The sequence below is a fragment of the Tauraco erythrolophus genome, chromosome 3, assembly GCF_009769465.1.
Source record: "Tauraco erythrolophus isolate bTauEry1 chromosome 3, bTauEry1.pri, whole genome shotgun sequence".
In the NCBI taxonomy this organism is placed as follows: Eukaryota; Metazoa; Chordata; class Aves; order Musophagiformes; family Musophagidae; genus Tauraco; species Tauraco erythrolophus.
In genome coordinates, this window is record NC_141467.1 from 96768388 (window position 1) to 96791753 (window position 23366).

Sequence of the window (23366 nt, forward strand, 5' to 3'; positions counted from 1 at the left end):
AGATCTGCTCACCAGGAATAGCAAGACAACAGCTGACTCAGTTCTGTGCTCACCCCATAATCACATGCAGACGGTAGCACCAGCCTCCTGTTGAGGACTTGGTGGCCACAGCAGGGCCCTTTTGCTTTTAAAACATATTGAACTGTTGAAAGAAACTAAAATAATTAAAGGCCCATTCTTTCCCAAGCCTTCTTTTTTGATGTCTGTGTGCAAAATTGAGAGCCTGCAGATATTTTCATCTGTTTGTCTATGAGAAAATAAATGTTTGTGGTATTTTTTTAAAAACCACTGTGAGACAGAAGAAAAATTCTTGATGAATACTAGAGTCAGTATGTGTGTGTATAAATATGATCAAACATGTACATGTATATATGTGAGTATACATGTTAGTATATGTGTAATACATGTGTATATACATATGTGCATATTTGTGTTTATGTGTATATATAGATATGAAATAGAATTAAATTTTAATTATGTAGCAGTTACATGACATTAGAAGAGTTCATCTAACTTCATGTAATTCTGTCTACGAAATCAAATTAAAATGATCAAAATAATCCTTGTGACCTTTAAAAATAAAAGTCTGTAAATCTGTGAAAATTTTATTTGCTTCTTGTGGGATTTTGGCCTATTACTTGTTAGGGAAGTGAAGACAAAATATAACATTTGTGAATTACTTTCACTTAGTCTGTAAGGTCAGGACTTGCTCTCTGTATGTAGATGTATGCAGGCAACATAGACATCTCCATTTCAGCTATCACATGAAGTTCCCTGTACAGAAAACATGGACATCTGGCTCATGTAATCAATGGATTCCTGGAGGTGATTTGTCTCATCCTAAAGCAGACATCTAAACCAGGATGGAGATGTACAGCAAAACTTTCTGTTCCTCTTGATCATACAAGGAGTCCAGTGTAATTAAAACTCAGATGTAGACACCTACCTTGCAGGTGACTAAGGTGAAGCCTATCTTAGGAAACCAGCTCCTGTTTTAGATCTAGATGCGGACGTCTGCTGAAGGTTCTGGGAGTGCTCAGTCACACGCAGGAGATCGACTTGCTTTCCAAGGAGTTGGTGGCTGTAACTGCTCAGAAACTTGTGTGCAAGCATAATGACCCATGTCCTTTCATGTTATTAGGCCTGTTCAGAAATCTTTTATTTAAACCGGTTGGATTTACATGCAAACCTGGATGGAGCTGTTCCAGATTAATCTCTTTATTAACTGAATACCTTTGTAAATCTAGTTGTACATGACCTCTGAAAACGGGACCGGACCCTCTAGTCAACCAGAAGCCTTTGAGTATTATATTTTATGTATTTCCAGTTGATGCAAAAGAAGGTGAAAATCTTTCATTGGGGAACTCCTCAATACTTTTACTTCTATATTATTTTATTCTGAAACTTTTACTGATTCCTCTAGTTATATTATCTTTGTATGGTTAATTTTACAGAGTATTTGGATATATGGAAACCCTTAAATGTGTCCTCTATTCTCACGGATTCGTCCATCTCAAACTTTGAAGTTGTGCAAGTTAGCAGAGATGTATCTAATGATTTCTCCACTGCCAGAGAATTTTGTCTATCCGGTAAGAAATAGTTATTTATAGATTTACAGAAACTACTGGCTTATGAGCCTGAAAAACACAAGAACAGCTCCCCCACATCTTCTGACATAGATACACTGATTTTACTTAATTTTAAAGACTACCCCAGTATTTGTAAATTTTAGAGGAGGCACTTGAAATCGTTTATCTAATGAAAGATACAGTAGACATAACATATCACACAGTGATTGAATAATTTTGACACCTCTTGGACAAAGAGATGTCTTGCTTCTCCAGGCATTGTACGAATTGGAGACTATTGTAGTGAATAATTAAAGGGGTGATGTTGTTTTCTAAGGAACAGTTAAGGGAAGCTCATCGAGTGAGACAGATGATAGAGCCACCTGCCATTATCTAAAGTAACCTGTAGCTGTGGTGCGTGAGGACAGGTTAGCTGAGAGCTGGGATGAAGCAGGGATTGGGCTGTAGTACCAACAAAAGGAACTGCTTTGGTCAGTAGCCTGACTAGACAGCAGAGTGTTGTTTAACTTTACATGACTGGCAAATCCTCCAGCACCACAGAGTGGTAGATTTAAGGAAAAGTCGGGTTACTGCCCCTACCTACTGCAGCAGATGGTCCTTGGAATGGTCCCACTTTCTGCAGTAGATGGTCCTCACATTATGAAGGTGAGCAGTGTAATTTTTTTCCCTTACCTTTTCCCATAACTGTTTGAAGGAGCTTTTCTGAAGGAAAATACTGGATACCCATCTCTGTATACAAACTGGGATGAGTGAGAGGGTCACTTTTCTTATTCTGAAACGTCTCCCTGGGGCTCCTTGTGGGCTGTTTGAATTCAGTTGAGGTCTTCACTATTCTATTAGAAGATATTTTTCTCCTCCTAAAGCCTATGATACCAATTCTCTTGTTGTATTGCTCAATTTTTTTAAAGCCAAAATAACATTTTGTCCTTTGGCTATTTTGGAGAATGTTCTAGGAATCTGGGGACTTTTATGTCATGTTATTCTGCTTTAGAGCTACTTTATATACTTATTGCTTGACCTGTTGTAAAACCTTTCTTTAAAGCATCTTTTTACAATGTCATACAAAGCACTTTGAGAATTCCTTTTTACCTGCTCTTTTTCTTCACGTTTCACCTCACAGCTTGTTCAAAGAACCAGTCATGTACAATGGTTACACTGGAAATCCAGCCTTCAGTGATAAGGTGCCTTTTCTACCCTGATACACAGATATGCACACATGGTCTACAAGGGCATCGCTGCTGGGTTTTACTCAAAGAGCCAGCTACATATTCCTATAGGAGACAAGGTAAGAGCAAGTTAAGGCTATGGAGGAAAGAACTCAACACGGTGGCCTGTGCAAAATTCTTGTGAATGGAAGAGTGAGAAAATCCTCAGTAGACAAAGCAATACGGATGTCTCCTAGACAGCTGTCCATTGCGGCTTCAGTGGAGTTGAGAGCCAAGACGGATGGGAAAATGTCCCCAAATACTTTTTATAAAAATGCACAAAATCATGGTATTATCATCTGTTGTTGAAGCAGGCATAATAAAGTCATCTGGTCTATGAGAGATGTTTCAGAAAGTGCAGATTGGTAGGAACAAAGAAAAAAAATGGTAAGGAATGTCCAGCTCCTTCCTTTTCATCTGCAGAAGATGTTTCTATATATTCTTCCTTTTAAAATCTGAGAATAACACAAGGAGTGTTGAAAACTCACTGTCAATTGAAAGTCTTAAAGACTATCTCTGGAGAAAACAAACAAACCCAAAAAACCCCCAAACCCCTAAACCAAGGTGAACAAATATTTTAAAGAAGTGAAAATTATTTAAGAGAGAAATAGAAGTTGTGTGGACAGCTAAAAATTTTGTTGTTTAGCTAGGTATTTATTTGTAACTTTAAGTTGTGTTGATTTTCCCTTGATTTTAAGAGAGATTGCTTTCCTTTCATGTAATACTGATTATTTCTTTTATTAGAAGTATTTAGAAACCAGGTAATAATAAGGGGAGAGGGAAGAAATATTTCCTTTTCTCTTCACTGAAATTTCTGTGAAGAATTGACAAATCCAATGAGTGAAAAAAGGGTTTATCATTGTTAAGGGAACCAAAATCACAGACTGAGACATAAAAGCTAAGACTTGTGTGTTTGGATATTTATTTACAGTTTTGATTTTAGTCACGTAACTTAGAATTTGGTTCTTGGCTATTGATACATTGTTTTAGGAGAGAAATAGTACGAGGTATCACTTAGATCTGTTTTAAAGTAATATATTATTGAAGAAGCTCTTCTTTGGATGGATAGCTTATGAACCAAATAATCCTTATACAAAAAAGAAGATTAAATCAGACTATAAACCCTGTAATATTTCATAATTTTCTGCAAGCAAAAAATAAATTCAGGTAGGAATTATGTTTGATCTAAAATGCAGATACTGGCATAAGTTCTGTGAAAGAAAATGGCAATATTCACAATAGCGTGTAACGTGAGAGATGGTAATGAAGGCTCTCTGGTACCCTGAAGTCTCACATTCCCTTCTCTGGCATGTAGAAGGCATGCATGTGCCTGACTTACTTAAAGCAAGCACTTGCACTGGTGATTCCCACTTCAAGGCTGTAGAGAATTTGGACACAGGTTGTGCTCAGTGCCTTCTATTGAAACTCTTCCATCTCGCGTGATGAAACAGCTACTGGAAAGGGGACCAAAGCACCAGTCTTTCCTGGTGACAGCCCAAACCAATGACCTGTGGGTTATCTTTCCTCTCTCTGACTTGCTATAAATGTTTAAAGGTTTAACACTGTGCTTTTTAAACTCAGAAGAGAGGGGAAAGTCTGAAAATCTCTCTTTTTTTTTGTAGAAATGCTCAGGTTTATATTCTAATGTGATGTCTGATCTGGAATAAAGGTTTGAGTAAGGCTTTGGAAAGTTAAGTGTCCATATCCAGTATGTAACATCTCGCATAGCATGAAGTATTTTATAGGGAGAGAATAACACAAATTTATTTGTGTTTCATTTAAAGAAGTGAATTAGTTAACAATTTAAAATTAAAGGAAATGGGATTAGTTTTCATTTGTGAAATGGTAATAACTTAAAAAAGCAAATTATTTTTCCTTTATTCCCCCTGCAATAGATTTATTCCTGCCCATATCTGAATCGGATTTAACCCCATCTGTGTACATCCCGTCCCATGGAGATCTGATAGGCAAGTCCCAGGTGATCCGCATTGGCTCAGAGTGGAAAAATATCAGCCGGTTCCTGGGGATCCCATATGCTTCACCTCCCCTTGCAGAGAGGCGTTTCAGTCCTCCAGGGACATTTTCTTGGGTGGAAACCTGGAATGCTACTGTGGCTCGGTAAGAAACTCCTTTGATCATCTGCAGAAGTGCTTGTTCCATCCAGGTGTATGAAAGTAGCTGGAGTGATGATCACAATATTCATGTGCTTTCTTGCAAAAGAACCTTTAGGATACAGATCAGTGCAAGTTTGAGACTTTGTTTAGCAAAAAGAATAGTTTATCCATCTATATGTTAATGCATGCAAGCACTTTAAGAAAAAAAGACAGATTCCAGTACATTGCCTTGAATCTGTGCATAACTCCGCACTGACTGCTGTCAGTCTATTTTTATTCTGAATATTTATACAGATATTTATAATATTTATGCAAATACATTTTGCTTCTGCTGAACCATAAATTTGTGGAATATTTAATCAAACAGAGGCATTTTAATGCTGATGTAAAAAAAAGCTGTGGACCTCATATAGAAATTCTCTGCCTAGTAGTGTCTAGGAGATCAGGCTGAAGGACCAAGATAGTATTTTCTGTCCAAAAACTGTTGAGAGGCAAATAGTTGCTAAATGGCTTGGACAGAAGTACAGAAGTTATAAACATTTTAAGTAATGTCTTAAGAGGAAACGAGAGCTGGGAACTGTGTTAGTAGATGGGCTAAATTTATCTTAAGTCTCTATATCTAATATTTCCTGTTGGCTGGCCCTGGCTCTCCAGGGCTACACAGACATCACTGTTCAGTGAGTTTACATTGGAGATACTCTATGGACATAGCCTTTGTGCACGTCTGTGTTTCATTCTTACGATACGAGTCTTAATTTTCTTTCACTGGGGAACAAAAACGACGAATTGTGAATGTGTATTTCTAAAGAGAAGAGGGATTGGGTGACACTACTTAGTGGTCTGTGCTGTGGAACATGTTAGGACAGTGGATTTCTTTAAAAAAAAAACTCACAGCAAATAGAAACGTAGCAACAACAAGAAACAAGATATGAAAGTGGAGCAATTTTTACAGGATTTTTCTCACTGTACATCCCTGCTCCACTTAATAGAAAGCAAACTACAGACACATGAAAACTGTTTGAGTGAGCCATGCTGCTCATGTACACAGGAGGCTGATATAAGAGGGCTGGTAACTGATCACATTCCTATCAATAAAAAGCAGGCTCTTTCATGGCTTACATGAGGAACTGTGAGGACAAAATAAATCATAGAAACAAGAAATAAGAGATTGAAGATGCAGAACAGTTAAAAGGAGAGTGTCTGGTGGAAGGACTTGGTAGACTTTCTGTAGAGGGAGTTGAAGAAATCAGGGCTGAGAGCTGAGGTTTAGTGACCCGAGATGGGGGGGTTGGAACTAGATGATCTTTGAGGTCTCTTCCAACCCTGACCATTCTATGATTCTATAAGAGCTTCCAAGGCCGCTAGAATGGACCTGAGTTCTATTGTGATCCTGTGTTATCCTTCCAGTCTCAGCTAGTCATGCAGTCTTGTTCAATTCCTGGCACCAGGAGTGGTCCTCATGTGGTTAGTGATGAACTACTCAAGCTAACTAGCTGATCTGGCCAAGAGCTTGCATGGTTAAGGAAATGATAGATTTTGCAAGGCAGCTGGGAGGGTGGCAGGCTGCAGGCCTGACATCAATAGCCACCTGCTTTCACGGAAATTCACTCTGAGGCTACAGATTTAGAGACCTATCAGCTTTGTAGAAGCTGTTTGGTCCCTCCATTACTCAGAATTTGTCTCCAGAGGTTTCTAGTAAAGCTTGTGATGAATTGAGTGAAAAGAGATGCAGCATTGTCTTGAGGAGTTATTAGAGCATCTGGCCTTTGGTGGTGTCATCCTTTGGATTGCACCTCAATTGTGAAGGTGTTAACAACATAACCACAGTAGCCACACAGCCTCATGTATGTTGGAGGGATCTTGCAAGACGTGGCTTTTTGTTTCCTCAAGTGCACAGTGATGAGCTAGCACACACACCATCAGCTCTTTGTGTCTGCAGCCACAGTGTGGTGTCTGCTAGAACTTTGGTAAGACCCATCTGCCTCTGTGGTCTCTCTTTGAAGACCTGGTGTTGCAAGGAGCAGCTTAGCTGAGGTTTTCAAAGCAATTCAGGGATCTTAGTTAATCTGCTCCTATCTTTTGAATTCTCAGTGCTTTCTTAGGCCAATGAAGAACTTGGCCATTATCTTCTATTATTCATTTAAGACTAAAAAAAATTCTTTGGGCTTAGCACCATGGAAGTGCACTTGGAGAATCAGGGACCTCACTCTCTATGTGTATAGAAAGTCTTGACATCTATATTTTTTAGGACTCTGTATTGGTGGTGTACAATATTTTTATATAAGAAATTCACAGTGACATGATTGATGGAAGAGAAATGTTTATTTATCAGCCTGGACCTGATAAAATTAAAAAAAAAAACAAACAACACCCAAACAAACCAACAAAACCCAACCAAAAACCTGTCCAGCTCTTGGGAGTCTCCAGCCGCTGGAGGAGCTGTGGACTTGCCTCAGCAGGTGGCAGCCTTTCCCCGGAGTCGGTCCTGGCATGAGACGATCCTGGGAGTTGGAGGTGCTGGGAATCTTTTTGAGTTGCTAAAAAAAACCCTCAAAAAGTATCCACGAGCATGTGTGATGATTCGTACTGTTCTGTGGAAAGCTACACAATTAGTAGTGTTAGACCTTTTGTCCTGGCCAGGTTCCCACCTGGGAATTTGTATTTTGTCTGCCTAAAATGGCTTTGGCAGTTTTGGTTGGAGATGATGTGCCTCTCTAAGTTGGTGTGAAAGCTACTGAGTGATATCACCATCCTAGGAACCTCCTTTATGGAAAGATTTTGTAGAATTGCATTATAGCTGGTCCTTTTCCTTGTAGTTTTCTATTAAATTATTCATACCTTCATTTAAAAATTTTAAAAAGGCATTAAAAATGATGATTTAGAAATAATTCTCTGAGATATTACTGTCTTTTCCATAACCTCTTTCGACTTCTTCCCTAACAACCTGTGATTCTTTTCCGTAACGCATTATGTGATATAAATATGGCTGCGAAGCAGAAGGAACTGACCTCGAAATAGCTTATATCTGAACTGCCAAAGTCATCCACTTGATTCTTGCTGTGGAGAGAGTTTGAGCATAAGAATCTCATAAAGATAATGGCCAGAAAATTATTTTTCTTTACGTGGCTGGCTGGCTGAATTCCTACTCAAAGTTTACTTTTAACATTGCTGGGCACTGCTAATGGTCTGCTATGACGCTTAAAACAAATAGATTTTAAAAATACATTAAAATTATAAACTTACTGTATTTTCCCATGTATTATTAGAAATTAAAATAAATAAAAATAAATATAGCCCACAGACTATTGAAAAGTAAAATAAAGAACTGGCATTTCAGCAGAAGAGTGGATTACCTAGATGTGCAGGCAATAGCGGGAGGGACCTGTACCTGAGCCCCCCAGTCCTGCTCCCCTTACATCTGATGCTAATCTTGTGCACTTTATGTTGAGCATGAGTTTTCTGATGGCTTATTTTAAAGTTCTCATCTTTTAAAATGAGGCTGATTTTCTCAGGAAAGGATTCTAGACATGAAAATGCAATGTGTTTTTTGCATTTCTGTATGTGTATACAAACTGATGTATTTGTTACTATGGTATAGGTGGGCATAGTTTTAAATGTGATTGACATCTACATATTTAAAGATTTTTCTCAACTTAGTTCATCAAAATATAAGGAAATAGCAGCAGTGGAAAAAGAGTACAAGCGTTTTTATTATAATTTTCTCAATCCATGTCTCTAGGGCAGCTTGTTGGCAGCCAGGAGATGGAGACGCCCCATCATACGCTGTCAGTGAAGACTGCCTCTATCTGAACGTCTTTGTTCCTGCCACCACTGTAAGTAGGAGACAAGTGGAATATTTTTTTGTAGCTGATCACTGTCTCTTTTCAAAGTACTTTTAATTGGCATGAATAACTTTTTCATGTGGTGTTCACAAAGCCCTGCAAGGTTAAATTAGGCACTCTGGTTTTTGTACTGGTACAAGAGTATTCCCTATAGGCTTTCCATGAGCTGTGTTTGGGTAACTCGGATGGTAGCAAATTAAAAGGCTAGAAATAAGACAGAGACGAAGAAGGAAACAAAACACAAGAGGAAAGTGGCAGCAAAGGAGGAGAAATTAAGGACAGAAATGGCAATGTCCCTCAAATGAGACCATTTGTCCAGGAGACGATAACGCAATGCAACATGTCACATCAACGCTTACCACCAGTTGAGCGGCAGCTGATAAGGTTTTCTTCACCCTCATCTTTACTGTTCTCCTGTTGACATCTGTGAGAGCTGTTGAGGAATGAGGGTAGTAACAAATGCTAGATTTGTGCACAACCCGTAGAGCATAAAAATAAATGTTTCAAAGATGACTGGGCCAATGATACAATCTGAGAGACTGTAATTTGAAAGCTCTTGAATTTCTCATTCTAAACAGATATAAAATAAAGCTTCAAGTCAGAGCCAAGATTAGATGATTGGCCAAACCCCTGGGGGGCTGGGGATAACGATGTTGAATAACATGTGAATCCCATCGAAGGGTGGGCCCAGAGCACAAAAATGGAGTTTTTCTTTCCACAGTACTGTAATTTTCAGCAGGTGACAGTGGTTATAATAGAAATTTATGAGTCTGTCATACTGCGTGTCTGGAAAGAGCTGATCTAGCTATCTGACAGCAGCATGCAGAATCCCTTGCAGACCCATTTAATCACCAGAAAGACCAGCAGCCTGTTTTCCCCTTGCAGCACCAGACTGTCATTTTGCCTTGAGTGCAGTCATTGCTTATTCAAAACATCAGGTCACTGTCCCAGGCAGTTTGCCCTCTCCACTTAAGTGCTGCTTTCAAGATAGCTTATTTGAAAGCATCGTATTTTCTACCATCTGATAAACTAAACAGGCTTATCTTTTCTCCTGAGGGTACTGAGAACTGCATCCCTCCTGTCTTTTGTAGAGCGGTAAGACAGAAGTAGGTCCAATCAAGTCAATCAGTTTCACATGCGCAAGTCTAGTCTAAGAGAGAACCAAAACTTCTGTTTTTGCAGAAGTAGCTGGCAGCAGAAGGCATGGCATTTTCCTGTTTCTTTTTGTGGTGAGCTCTGTTTTTTACTCACATACAAAGAGCTATAGTTATGTATTTTCGGCCCATGGAAAGTTAAATTTGCTAGTAAATACTGAATATAAAGCCTCCTGGAGAGCAGCAACCTCAGAGGTCATTCAGGAGCATTTCAAGCCTGAACAAGAGCATGGTGTGATGACTGCTGCCTGCACTCTTAGTGTCAAGCAGTGAAGAAGGTGAATGACATCACCTCATTTTGCTTCCATAGCTACGTGTACCACATAACTCTCCAAATAAAACTGGCACTTCTGAGAGACTTTTTTCCACGTATAACCATCGCTACCTGTCACACTAGCAAAGCGAAGCTATGCTTCAGCCTGATTTCCAAAGGGCTTAAATGTAAGATGAAGAGTTGAAACTCTCAGCTAAATAAGAAGAGAAAGTGCACCCTCTCTCCTCTTGTCCCATTCCCTGTACGTGTCACTCTCATCCTTATCGCATCATCCCTGTTGCACTCAATTCTTTACAGAGCAATACTGTACAGTAGTAAAAGCCCTTGAGGTTGCCCAGCTCAGTAGAGTTTAAATCTATCCCTTGCCAAGTAGCTCATTAAATGTTTTATAGGAAGATAGAGAAGATGGTTCAGAATATCATAAAGCCTTCATCTAAAATGCCCCAATCCATGAGCTCTGAGGTTGAAATCCCTTGAGATTAAAACCCAAATTATTTTTCATGATAGTTTATCTTTACATAGGAGAGGGATCTCTATTTACTCGATGCAGACTAGAAATGGGAATGCTACGTCCAGACGCTTGGCACTAGGCACAGTCCTGGTGCTAAATCTTTCCCTGAATTGCTCCATACCTGTTGCAGCAGACTTTGTTTTGCTGTTTTTAACTTTTATTTCTCATCGTTGCCTTTCTTAAGCTTTTCATCACTGGAGCGCTGGGTAAAGTCGCTCAGCATAATGCAATATACAACTTACAGGGCAGCTGGAGGTCATGGTGAATGTGGGCTCTGGACATGTGGGAAATGCCTAGTTTGAACTTAACCATGCTGAGCCAAGGGGAAGAAGAAGGCTCAGCATCGTGTTTAACACCATTTCAGCTGATATAGCTCAATGTGGTTGTATTTCAGAATGAATTTCCGTGTCAAAACAGATTCTTTTGGTTTTTTTTCTTTGCCCTCATCTGTCTCTCTGTGCTGCATGCGGTGCAGAAATGGGAACCAGAGACAAGGCACTGTGAGTTAGGCAATTTTTATTCAGGAGCAGAAGTTCCTGAGAGAGAGCAGCCTGTTTCAGTGCCTGCTATTTCCTGGGTTTTCTTAGTAACACTGTCGTGTTCACAAGAAGCCTCTGAAGTAATTCTCCGGATAGGTAAGTGAGGAGCACACACAATCATGACAAATTAAGGGCAGCTGAGGGGACTTTGCCTCCTACCCTGTAATTTTGCAAGCGGCTGCAACCGTCACTTCTCTGCTGCTTCTTTCGTACTGCCAGTTGTGTTTTTGCTGAAGACATCCTTTGCCAGAGCAGATGGAACTGCTGTGTTTAGCTAAGATCCATCCAGAAAATAACAGCAACAGAGCCCAATGCCCTCTAGCTGCAGGGAAAAACAAACGTCAGATGTACTTTGATGATGCTGCTGGGGCCACCAGCCCTTCTTTGAAAAACACCAGCAGCTGCCAAAGCAGAAAGCGGGATGGTGGGCGTGTGTGACCCGGTGCTGAGCAGAGGAGAGAAGAACCTCCTTCAGGATAGTCCCAAAATGGGCAATACAGGATGAAAGAGCTGAATGGAAAATTGCGGTTACACTTTGAAAAAAACTTTTTAGCATTGGAACAGGTTATTCTGCTTTCTGCAGTGAGAAGAAAAAAAGAAAATAAAAGACAAAAACTTAAACTAAAACCCCTCTGTATGCTTCACTGGTATTTCTTCCAAGTGTCATCTTGACAGAGGTGTCATCTGCTGGTAAATGCTGAGGTCTCCCGGACAGTTCTGTTTTTGTGCTGCTCATTCAGCAGCAGCCTGTCTGCAGCTGTGCTGCATGTGCAGAGGGTCAGCACAGATGGGGTGCTGCGTTGGGAAAAAACCTCCATTTCTGAGCAAAACTGGGTGGCTCTGCAAAGAGTGCTGACACGGGCAGCAACCCGTGGTAGCTCCTTCCTATCCTGGGAGTCTCGCTGGGCTTTCTTGGGCAGACACCCTCTGTGCTTCATGAGAGGCAAGTGTCTCCCATGCAGAGACAAAATCCTCTGTGTAGGATCCCTCTATATATCTAGTAGGGGAAAACCTCCATGGGGATTGAAGGAGCAATGGGGAGCTCTTGTCAAGTGAGATTTTTGAGACTAGGCAGTGTTTAATGTTGAAGACTTGAGAGTAGGAAACAGCCGTGCACGACTATTGAGTTAGTCCTGCTCAAGATGAAGCAACCCAACTGGCCTTTTCCTTCTTCTGTTTCTCACTTGTTTGAACTTTTCCTCTGTGTTTGTGTGAAACAGACATGTTACCACAAAGATGAGCCCCCCAAATACTCAATGGCCAAGTCAGCAGGATGGGTCTGCTTTGGGGGAAGGGTTCTTTACATTAGTGATGGGTGATAGGACAAGAGGAAATGGGTATAAGCTTTGTCAGGGGAGATTCAGGTTGGATGTTAGAACGTATTCTCTGAAAGCGTTGTCAGCCACTGGAATAGGCTGCCCAGGGAGGTGGTTGAGTCCCCATCCCTGGATGTGTTTAAGAAAAGGGTGGATGAACTACTTAGGGATATGGTTTCATGGGAGATTAGGGACGGTTGGACTGGATGATCTCTAAGGTCTTTTCTAACCTAGAAAATCTATGAAATCTATGAACTAACCTGGTATAGTCATTTGCTGGTGGAAGACAGTGATGTCATTAAATCTTCTTTACACTGGACATAGTGTCCTCTTTAATGGTATATAGGTCATTGTGGACAATTTAGCTCTAGAACTTTCGACAGATGCAAAGATATCCTCTCATTATGGTCACTGTTAAAGAGCTGTGGATGGCTTAGATAATGTTAATGGGGAAAATGCTTGTATTCCCATCCGTGACCTACAAAAGCAGTTGGCTACTGGAGTATTAACCTGTTTGTTGTCATGACAGGTCAAAAACATGTCAGTGTTGCTGTTCTTCCACAACGGAGGGAGTTACAATGCTGAGGTGGGAAAGACAACCGTAGATGGATCATACCTAGCTGCCGTCAGTAATGTCATTGTTGTGATAGCAAGCTACCGGGTTGGTGTTTTTGGCTTCCTTAGTACCGGTAAGTCATGGATTTCTAGAACAAACACAACTAGGGGCTAAATTGCATTCTGCAACACTTCCGTTTCTAATTTTTTTTTATTTTTTAAGTTAACTTATTTTTTAACTTGAGAAATCTGTATCTTTCACTGATTGTTTTTTTTTTTTTTTTGAAAAAATGGCCAAGAAATGGTAGGGACTTGATCTGAAGAGAAAGGGAAGAGGCTGGATGCAAAGGGACAAGAACAAACAAAAACCAAGCATCTGTATCAAAGCACTGGCTAGACTTCTGTTTGCAGATGTAACTGTGGATATTGGGTTTTGCGGACACACATGAAGGTACATCAGTGTCGTGGTTCAGCCCTGCTGGCAGCAAAGCTACCACGAGGTTACTCGATCACTCCTCTCCCTCAGTGAGGTGGAGAGGAGAAAAATGTAACAAAGGGCCTGAGGGTCGAAATATGAACAGGGAGGGATCACCCACCAACCATGACCCCGGACAAAATGGACTCAGTTTGGGAACAAATTAATTTAATTAATTAATGGCTCATTCAGAGAGGATGACAAGAAATAAAGCCAGATCTCAAAAATACACCTTCCCCTCACCCCTCCCTTCTTCCCAGCTCTGTCTCTTTTTGCAGGGGCAAAGGGAATGGGGGGTTGCAAGTCAGTTCATCACATGTTGTTTCAGCCGCTCATTTCTTAAAGGAGGAAAAATCCTTACACTCTTTCTCCCTGTACCAATGGATCCGCTCCTCATGGGACAGTCTGCAGACTTCTCCAACGTGAGTCTTTCCTGCAGGATGCAATCCTTACCCATCGGATTGCTCCAGTGATGGCTTTTTCCTCACAGAGTCAGGGCTTCTTAGGGAGCTGCCACCCGCTCTGGCATGGGATTCTCCACAGGCTCCAGATGCCTCTCCACCTCGTTGTCAGCCTCCAGCAGCTCACAGAGACCATTCTCTATGGATTCCTTCAGGCCCAGGCATCTCTGCTCCAGCGTGGGGTTCTCCACGGGCTGCGGGTGGATCTCTGCTCCACCGCTAACATCTACAGGCTGCAGAGGGGCCGCGTACCATCTCACCATGGGCTGCAGGGGAATCTCAGCTCTGGTACGCCTTCTCCTGCTCTGTCTTCACTGACCTTAGTGTCTGCATGGCCGTTTCTCTCAGATCTCTTGGCCATTTCCGCAGCCCCTCCTGTAAAACCAGCGCAGTTAGACATCAAAATTCCTGCTAATTCCAGTGGCCTTTCATTGTGGATATGGTTTTCAATGTCTCCAACTTCCATGGTTCCATCCATAAAATTTTGTTAATGCTCTATTTGTGCACATGTCAGAGTGGGGAAGAGGCAGAGAGGGATAACTGCAGATTAATTGTAAGAAAGGCATGAAAGCATGGAAAGTACAGCACAAAGGTAGGTAGTTGGTTGTTTCCTCAGTAATTCAGCCTGACTTCTCCTCTGAAGGACTTGCCATGTTTCATTTGAATTCTGTTAGCCTCTTTTACTGTCCTGGAGGTGACTGCACGTTCATGTGTTCTGTGCTTGCATCCTTTCCCCTTTACACTACTGCAAAGGACACTTTTGCTCTCCTGTTGCCTCCTAATTGCCATTAAAATTTATACAAATTCCCATTACATGTAGGATTTTACCTTGCACAAAGATGCATACACACATGAAAATGTGCATTCATGATTCCCTAAACATCTGGTCTTTGGGATTGCTTTTTTCATTTTGCCTTTTATTAGATTTGTTTGTTTAAGCAAGTAGGGAATGCTTTTCTTTCTACTATCTTTAAATTCTGACTGGGGCTGGGGAATTTAAGGTAGAGAGCTGTGGAGAGAAAATGCAACAATTGCAAGTGGAGCTCTGGCTCCATCAGTCGGGTGGCAATCCTTGGTCTCTCTAGTGGACATTTTAGTACCTTTATAACCTGTGGGAGGTTTTATTTGCCATTCTTGCAAATACCAGACCTACATAATTTGCCTCATGATTCTTTTGAGTATTTACTACTAGTGACGCTGGGTGGATTTTGCCTAGTTTGAAGTTATAGTTGCAGCTACTGGTTCTTGTTTCCCTTCTCTGTTTTACTGTTTTGTTCAAAGCTGAGTCCCAGCAAACTCTTTTTTTTTTTTCATTCAGTAACTAGAGAGCTGGCACTACAAACTCCTTGCTCATTTAGATATGAAGTTGGTAATAGGTGTATCTGGGGAAAGAATCACTGTTTTCATCAGTGCAAACCAGACACTTATGAAAGTGATACTGTGGCATCGTTTTGGCTAAGGCCAAATGCAATGTGGATACGTGCTGTGCAAACTTCCATTACGCAGCACTGCCCACACATTACCCACTAACCTCCTTCAGCCCTGTGATTCTCACCTAGGTTTCTTCCTAAGTGGAAACTTCTAGCTGGGCTGAATATTATATAGCAATATTTATGTGATGGTCCATAAATTAGGGATCAGGAAAATGCTCCAGCCTCTTTTTCGTAGGGATCTGCACTCACGTCCCAAAATATCAATGCATGAGCTGAATTTGCATTCCTGCAAACCTTCAAATAGAGGTGGTTCATTATAAGTGGGGGCTCTCTCCTTCTCTGTACCGTGGAGCTGTGGCCAGGGAAAAGTGCAGTCTTTCCTGGCCTCTTCACCTGTGGGAAATCCTTGGTGTGCATCTTGGAAAATCCCGTTGGTCCAGAGGGAACTGGAACAAGTAGGAAAAGCTCTTTGCCAGAGTCATTGGAGCAATCTAAGCGCCATGTTCATGGGAAGCCCTGAAAATTCCTTCAGTGCCACACTCCTGTCTCCCTTATGTCCCCTTTTATCCATGTAGAGATGATGAGGTGTGGTATGTTTGTACCAGGCTCCCTGTCAGCACGGATTTTCAGTCATACCCATTCTGATGAGCAATGGTCCCACTGCAAGATCCATTCTTTGGTCCACAACAGGTTAGTGGAATACCTCTGACTCCTTCAAACATGAAGAGTAGTCATTGAGTGCATCCACAGTAAGTTTGCAGATGACAACAAATTGGGTGGGAATGTTGATCTGCTTGAGGGTAGGTGGGATCTACAGAGGGATCTGGACAGGCTGGATTGATGGGCCAAGGCCAATTGTATGAGGTTCAACAAGGCTAAATGTCAGGTCCTGCCCTTAGGTCACAATAACCTCATGCAACAGGCTTGAGAAGAGTGTCTGGAAAGCTGCCTGGCAGAAAAGGACCTGGGGCTATTGGTTGATAGCCAGCGGAATATGAGCCAGCAGCGTGCCCAGGTGGCCAAGATGACCAATATCATCCTTGCTCCCATCAGAAATAGTGTGGCCAGCAGGACTAGGGAAGTGATTGTCCCCCTGTACTCGACACTGGTGGGGCTGCACCTCAAGTGCTGTGTTCAGTTTTGGGTCCCTCAGTAAAAGAAAGATATCGAGGTGCTGGAACATGTCCAACGAAGCTGGTGAAGGGTCTGGAGCACAAATCTCCTGAGGAGTGGCTGAGGGAACTGAGGCTGTTTAGACTGTAGACAAAGAGGCTGAGGGGAGACTTTATCACTCTCTACAACTACCTGCAAGGAGGTTGTAGCGAGGTGGGTGTCAGTCTTTTCTCCCAAGTAACAAGGGATAGGACAAGAGGAAATGGCCTCAAGTTGCACCAGGGGGGATTTAGATTGGATATTAGGAAAAAGTTCTTCACTAAAAGGATTGTAAAGCATTGGAACAGGCTGCCCAGGGAAGTGGTTGAGTCACCATCCCTGGAGGTATTTAAAAGACTTACAGCTGTGGTGCTTAGGGACATGGTTTAGTGGTAGATTTGGCAGTGTTAGGTTAATGATTGCACTTGATGATATTAAGGGTCTTTTCCAACCTAAATGATTCTATGATTTTTATTTTTTTTTTTTTTAGTTCTGCAGTTGTTTTGGTCTCTCATTGACAGGGCTCTTTGCAAGCAAAGAGCTCTTATTCTTCTAAGTAAAAAGTATGTTTAATTTAATTTGCTATCACCCATTAATGTTGCAAAAAGTGATGCACATTCTTACTAGTGCCTTCGCCTATCACTTTGCATCCAGAAAAGTTAAGGTGAATTGCCAGTGACATGGATGGAAAGAGTATGGAGAAGACAGTCATGTTTTAGGCCTGATTCTTTGAAGTGTCCTTGAAGTCATATAAATCAGAATGATTTTTGTGCTTAAATTTAGCAGTATTGTTTTTCTCCCGTTTAGTAATAACGGAAATGCATATGTTTGTCATTGTTTGCTTCCTTCTGAACACCAGTTTCTTTTCATTCTCCTGTGGTCCCCAGGAATGTGATGTCTTCCTGCAAAAAGTCCACTTATGAGATTTATATCCAGACCTATCACTCAAACAGTGGGAAAGATTCCTGACAGACACATTTCTTTTGGTCTAACTACCATGAATGTCTGTGAATGCATCTGTTCCCCAGTAGGGTACATGTCACAACCTGGCTGTGGTTTTTGCCAGGGTAGAAGGAACAGATTTCATTTCCCTCCTCTGTCTTTTTGTTTAGTATACCAGTAACAGGCACATTGTGTGGCTAAAACATTTACATGGATTTCACTTCCTCTGGGGAGGTCTCATGAGGCAGCAAACCCTTGAAATGAAGTTTCTATTTAACAGCGTAGGATGGGTTTATTGGTGAATTGAGAACCCTAGAAACTGGTCATGGTGTGCAGAACAAACTTTAAAAACACCTAATAACTAAAGCAGGAGAAGTTTTTTCCCTCCATTGCTTTGCTGGTGTGGCTTGGCCTGATCATCTGAAATGGTAGCTATAGGTAGAAGGTTGTAGTTTCTGAGGTTATTTAGTTCTTGATTGTCCTACTGAAAGGGCACTTATAGTGATGGCTACTGTGATATGAGTATCTGTAAGATCTGCAAGGCTATCAATAATCTGATGTCCTCTATATTCTGCTCTTCTGCTTAAATCAATCTCTATAATTTTTCAGTAATTCATTATGGTAGGCATGTGGGTATCTACCAGGATGGATGCTTTCAATTGCTCTTTGCCTGAGATAGGGCTGCCTGTCCACAAAGTGGTGGCTTTTTTTTTCCTCTATCTATTCCTGCTAATCTCTAGTTTCTGAGCGTACCCTTACTTTAAAATTGTACTATTTGGTCTTGGCAATGGAAGAAACAAATAGTTTCAGCTGTGTTTCTATTCCTGGCTTTTGTCTTGTCTTGTTGTTTTGGGTTTTTTTTTGTTTTTTTTTTTTTTTCAAGTTTTGAATGTGGAGAATTTGTAATGGTTAAAAATGAATGGCTCATTGTGAATTGAAAAGAAGCAGATAGTAAATAATCATTTTCTGTTCCTTTCTTATGGACTGTGTAGGAATTACTTATTTTTGCTTTTGTTGATATAAAATTAAGCTTGCCTAGGGGTTTGCATAATTAGATGCTTTCAGCATTACTTTCCTATATAAATAAAGTATCAGGTTACCATCAGTTGGTGTTGAAAAGTCGTTTTTTCAGTGGTGATAGCTAAGCGTGGAAGTATGTGATTAATCGTTTTTCTTTTGTTTTCAAGGAAACAAAAATATCAATACATATAGTTCAGATCTCTATCAGTTAGACATAGGTCAATCTCAAAGGATATATATTGAGATATTATAAATTCTAAAATAATATCTGTATGTGTGTAAAGAAATGCAAGATGATGTGGCTTATAAATAATTGGTCAGGCAAGTGTAAAGGGGATCTAGGAAAAAAAAGATGCAATTAGGTGTACTCCAGGGAAACAGTTGGTTGAATTTGGCAAACACTTCGATTTTTGTTTTGTTTGCTTTTGACTCTTTTTAAGATCATGTTACTTATTTAGAAAAAGAATCTTGTGGCCTCAATTTATGGATACTTGAGCCTGGATTCATGTCTCCTGCCATGAGGTGTTCAAGTGAAGCTTAGAAATAGGAGTGTTATTTTCTATAATCAGGATAATTAGGCACCTCCAAGGATGCAGTTGGAAGAACTGCTAATTATATTAGCTTTTTATGAACTGTCTTTTTTTGTATTTTTGTTAATTTGTGGCCTTATAATGAAAAACACTATGTTATGGAGCTTGAATATAGAGCTCCTGAAGAATGTTATCTAGAGAAAGAGATGATCGAATGTTTTTGAAAGTACAGAAAATTAAACAGAATAAGGTTTAATTATTCTTAGTTTCATCCACCCAAAGTACAGGTGCAGAGTATTTTTTTTTCAGATAGAGACAGCCAAGTTCTCTACTTTGTCTTACAAAATACCTGATTATTTCAGCGGCTTAATGAATAAGTGTACATGGTAACTACAGCAATGAATACTAGCTCTTTTAAATTCTTGGAGTGCTAAAAACCTGAAATAGGGTCTATTTATATAGTGATGACCTTGGAAGAGACCACTTCAGGCTTTTAAGCTCCAGTATCAGTTTTGCCAAGGTTCAGCTGCAAGAGCTGCTAAAAACTTAACATTTAATCAAAACTTCAAATGTTTATAGTTTTATTTCTTTTCAGACCTATTTACTTATTTTCTACAATAGGCTCTCCTGAGGTGAGTGGAAACGCTGGCCTTTTGGATCAATTGGCAGCTTTGAAGTGGGTGCAGCAGAACATCGCTAGCTTTGGAGGAGATCCAAGCCAGGTTTCTTTAGGAGCTGACCGTGGTGGGGCAGATGTTACCAGCATTCACCTACTCACAGAGGCTGCGGATATGGATCTCTTCAGGAGAACGTTGCTGATGGTAAGTCCCATTCCTTCTGCTTCACCTTCATTGTGAAAGGATGTTGTTACAGATGTGAGGATGCTGCAGCATGTGGGTGTTGGGTTTATTTCATCTGTGCCTTGGCAGCACTAATAAGGCTGTTATTGCTATAATCATTTTTCATCTCACCTGTGACTGCTGTCTCCAAGAGCTGGGTGCTTCACAGGGATGTACAAGAGATGCACTTTGGTGATTGATTTAGTCATAGTAAGAATCTGGTTTTCGTCACTGTGGTTTTTTGTGTATTATATAAATAGCCTTCTTTCATAACTTATAGGTACAACTTAGAAGTTAGTTTCCATTCCATAAATACGGTTGTTGATCAGCAGTTTGTAGAATCTAAAACTGATGAGCCAAACATCCGCATGTTTAAAGTATCCAATCTTTTTATCTGATCTCATGACAGATTTCATTTAAAAGCAAATGCAAGTTTCAGAAAGAGGGTAAAAATCCGTTTACCCATGGGCTTGTTTGCTGCCAGCTTGGACCATTTTCACAATAACCCCAAGCGATCTCTATTTTTACAGCCCTTCTCATGTCGAGTCTCAGAACTTTGAGATCAGCTTTGTCAGTGTTGATACTGCCATCAACCTTTACAGCCTCAGATGAGAGTAGTGTGCCTTGAAATTGAGACTTAATCTTAAGAGGAGGTTTATATATTTGGTAGAACCAGTACTTGGACAAAATGATCTCTTTGCTAGCAATGGTCACTTGGAAATGTGAGCAGAGGAGCAGAATTCTAGGTCCAGGAAAGCTAGGGCCCAAATAAATAAAATCTTGCCTTGAAAATAATGACAACTCTGTTTACTACTTGATTTTCTTCAGTGTGTCTTTTGCATCCCCGTGTCTGAGTAAGATTATTTTAATTGCATCACTCTAGTGGGAAAGTCAAGGGAAATTGTTGAAAATCGCTCTTTAGTAGTTGTTTTCTTGTGTCATTGTCGGGTAATTCCTCTTACAGTTCCTAGATTTTTACTTAGCTCTTGGCATAGCAGCTAATCTGCTAGTAGAACCAGAGTCCTTTTCTCTCAGAGTACAGTTTCATTCTACTGTTTCTCTGAATTCACAAACCCTTTACTGACATGGCTCAGGATGGGGCTCTGTGAAAGCTGTAACAGGATACAGTGCGATTTACCACTTGAGCAACTGATGAGAGAGAAACGCAAGGACCTTTTTGCTTATTGTTATTTCTGGAATGTACTTCCACATTACGTCTTTTCTGTTATAAAATAAAGTTTAAACTCCTCCTTTCTCCTACAGCAGGACATCAAAAAATAGAAAACAGTAGCAAGTGCAATGAGCAGACAGATGCATCAATTCTTCCAATTAATCTAGTGTTTGTAACAACAATTTTCTTCCAGGGGACTGTGCAGACCATTGTCTTGGAAAAAGCAGGATTTCTACTTATTTCAAAGTAATGTTAAGTATTTATCCTTACAGTGTCACAACGGCTTTGATTTTCTTGTGAAACACACGGAAGCACTAAGAGCAGTGGCTTAAAAATATACTTTATATTTTCTTTTCTTTTTTTTTTTGTAATGAAGTGATGCAGAATGCAACTGTTAATTTGCTCAGGTGTCTCACCTAGACCTCCTATAAAGGGATGAGTCTTGGTTTTGTTCCAAGACACTAGAATCATTACATACTTTTAATTTTACTGTTAAAAAAAAAAAAAAAAAAGGAGGTTCACACAGACTAAGAGTCATGGAACTGAGAATATAGCTTTCCTGAGGGAAAATCCCATGAAGCAAAACAGCTTTTCTGCAAAAGCTTAGTTTTGCTCTCCTTGTTTTGGTCTTTGTCATGCATTAAAAAGAAATTATACTGTTTCTTAGCATACAGAGAGGTGTGATACATGAAACTTTCTCTACAAGAAGACGTGCAGCTGAAATAGCAAAATGCTTTTGAGATTCCTATGTCTGCCCTGTAATAGATTTTGTTTGGAACAGTTCTGAAAAAAGATTGTACAAAATCAATGCAAAGCTGTCATGGGGACTTTTTATAACGTATTTAATCTTTCAGCAGTATGATTGGAAAAAAGTAGTCTCTGATTGTGGTCTTGTTTAAAATCATTTAAGAGCAAACATGGTGTTTGACTTCATCTTTTGATTAATTGATTTATTTACCAGTGCAATTTTGATGTAGAAGAGTGGATCGATGGTATGGATTGCCTCCATCTCTTGTGGAGGCTGTGGAGGGCAGATGTCTTAGCTGTCCCCTCCAGGCGTTCCCTGTGGGTGGATGGAGGAGAGCTCCCAGGTTTCCTCCACTCAAGGCAAGGGAAGACACCAGGTCCCTCCTTGCTATGGAAGCAGGTCAGCCAATAGTGGATAGAGCAGATTTATTGCCTTACTGAAAACTACTGCAATCATGTGCAGAGCTGTCTGATATAGACCCTATATATCTGTGATCCTATGATGACCTTTTAGATCCCCTTTCTTCCCTCTTTTCCCATCATCTTTCCAGCCATCTCTGATTACTTTTTCTCCATTGGTTCCAGTTTCGCTACATCCCTGCCCAAATTTGGTATTTCTGATACTGTTTCTTAGATAATCTCAGATTTGTATAGAATCACCTCGGTGCTGTTGGCCCTTGCAAGATCGTGCTTCCCAAAGGGTACCTAATATAGTCTTTCAGTTATTTGTGAGAAACGGCCAGACCTCACAGAATTGCCCCATGACCATCTGTGAAATCCAGCCATCCCTTATGGTACCATTCACAAGTTTTTGTCACCTTCTCATGCTGTTACCGTGAGGGTGACCGAGCACTGGCACAGTTTGCCCAGGGAAGTTGTGGAGTCTCCATCCGCAGAGATATTCAAAAGCTGTCTGGACATGGTTCTGGGCAACCAGCTCTAGGTCACCCTGCTTGAGCAGGGCTGTTGCACCAGGTGACGTCCAGAGGTCCCTTCCAACCTGAACTGGTCTGTGATTGTGTGAACCTGCCGCCATCACAACATGTCTTATCCCCTTCCTATAGAGCATGTTCCAAGCTGCCAAGTTACGTGGGCTCTTGGATTCTTTTTTATGTTCCGTCATGGAAGGTGTCCCTGCCCATGGTGGAGGGTTTGGAACTAGATGATCTGTAAGATACCTTCCAACTCAAACCATTCTATGATTCTATGATCAACGATACCTTTTGACAGTGTTATTGCAAGACTGAGTGTTTGTACTAGGTGCATGCCAGGTTTTCCATTTTCTAAAAGCAATAAAAAATAACTACTGGATATTATTTTAATGCATAAATACAAGTCATGACTTAGAAATCTGTAATGCTCCCCATATACATTTCACTGGATAAGATGCAGGCACCACAACATATTAATGATCAGTAATGATAATGAGATTATACAAACATCTAGAGTTCCTGAGTTCATTTTACTTTGTGGTGTTCAACGTTTATCAGCCAAATT

At 40.5% G+C, this 23366-nt stretch overlaps 1 protein-coding gene across 1 annotated transcript in view; it reads left to right on the forward strand.

The window, feature by feature from the left end:
- TG (thyroglobulin) overlaps positions 1-23366 on the forward strand; it is a 162969-nt gene that overhangs the window by 76112 nt on the left and 63491 nt on the right. The window contains exons 36-41 of the mRNA XM_086609570.1: positions 1455-1589; positions 2710-2874; positions 4690-4912; positions 8648-8741; positions 13074-13233; positions 19734-19933. Of these exons, the coding sequence (XP_086465696.1) occupies positions 1455-1589; positions 2710-2874; positions 4690-4912; positions 8648-8741; positions 13074-13233; positions 19734-19933 (977 nt within the window). The remainder of the gene's footprint in view (positions 1-1454; positions 1590-2709; positions 2875-4689; positions 4913-8647; positions 8742-13073; positions 13234-19733; positions 19934-23366) is intronic.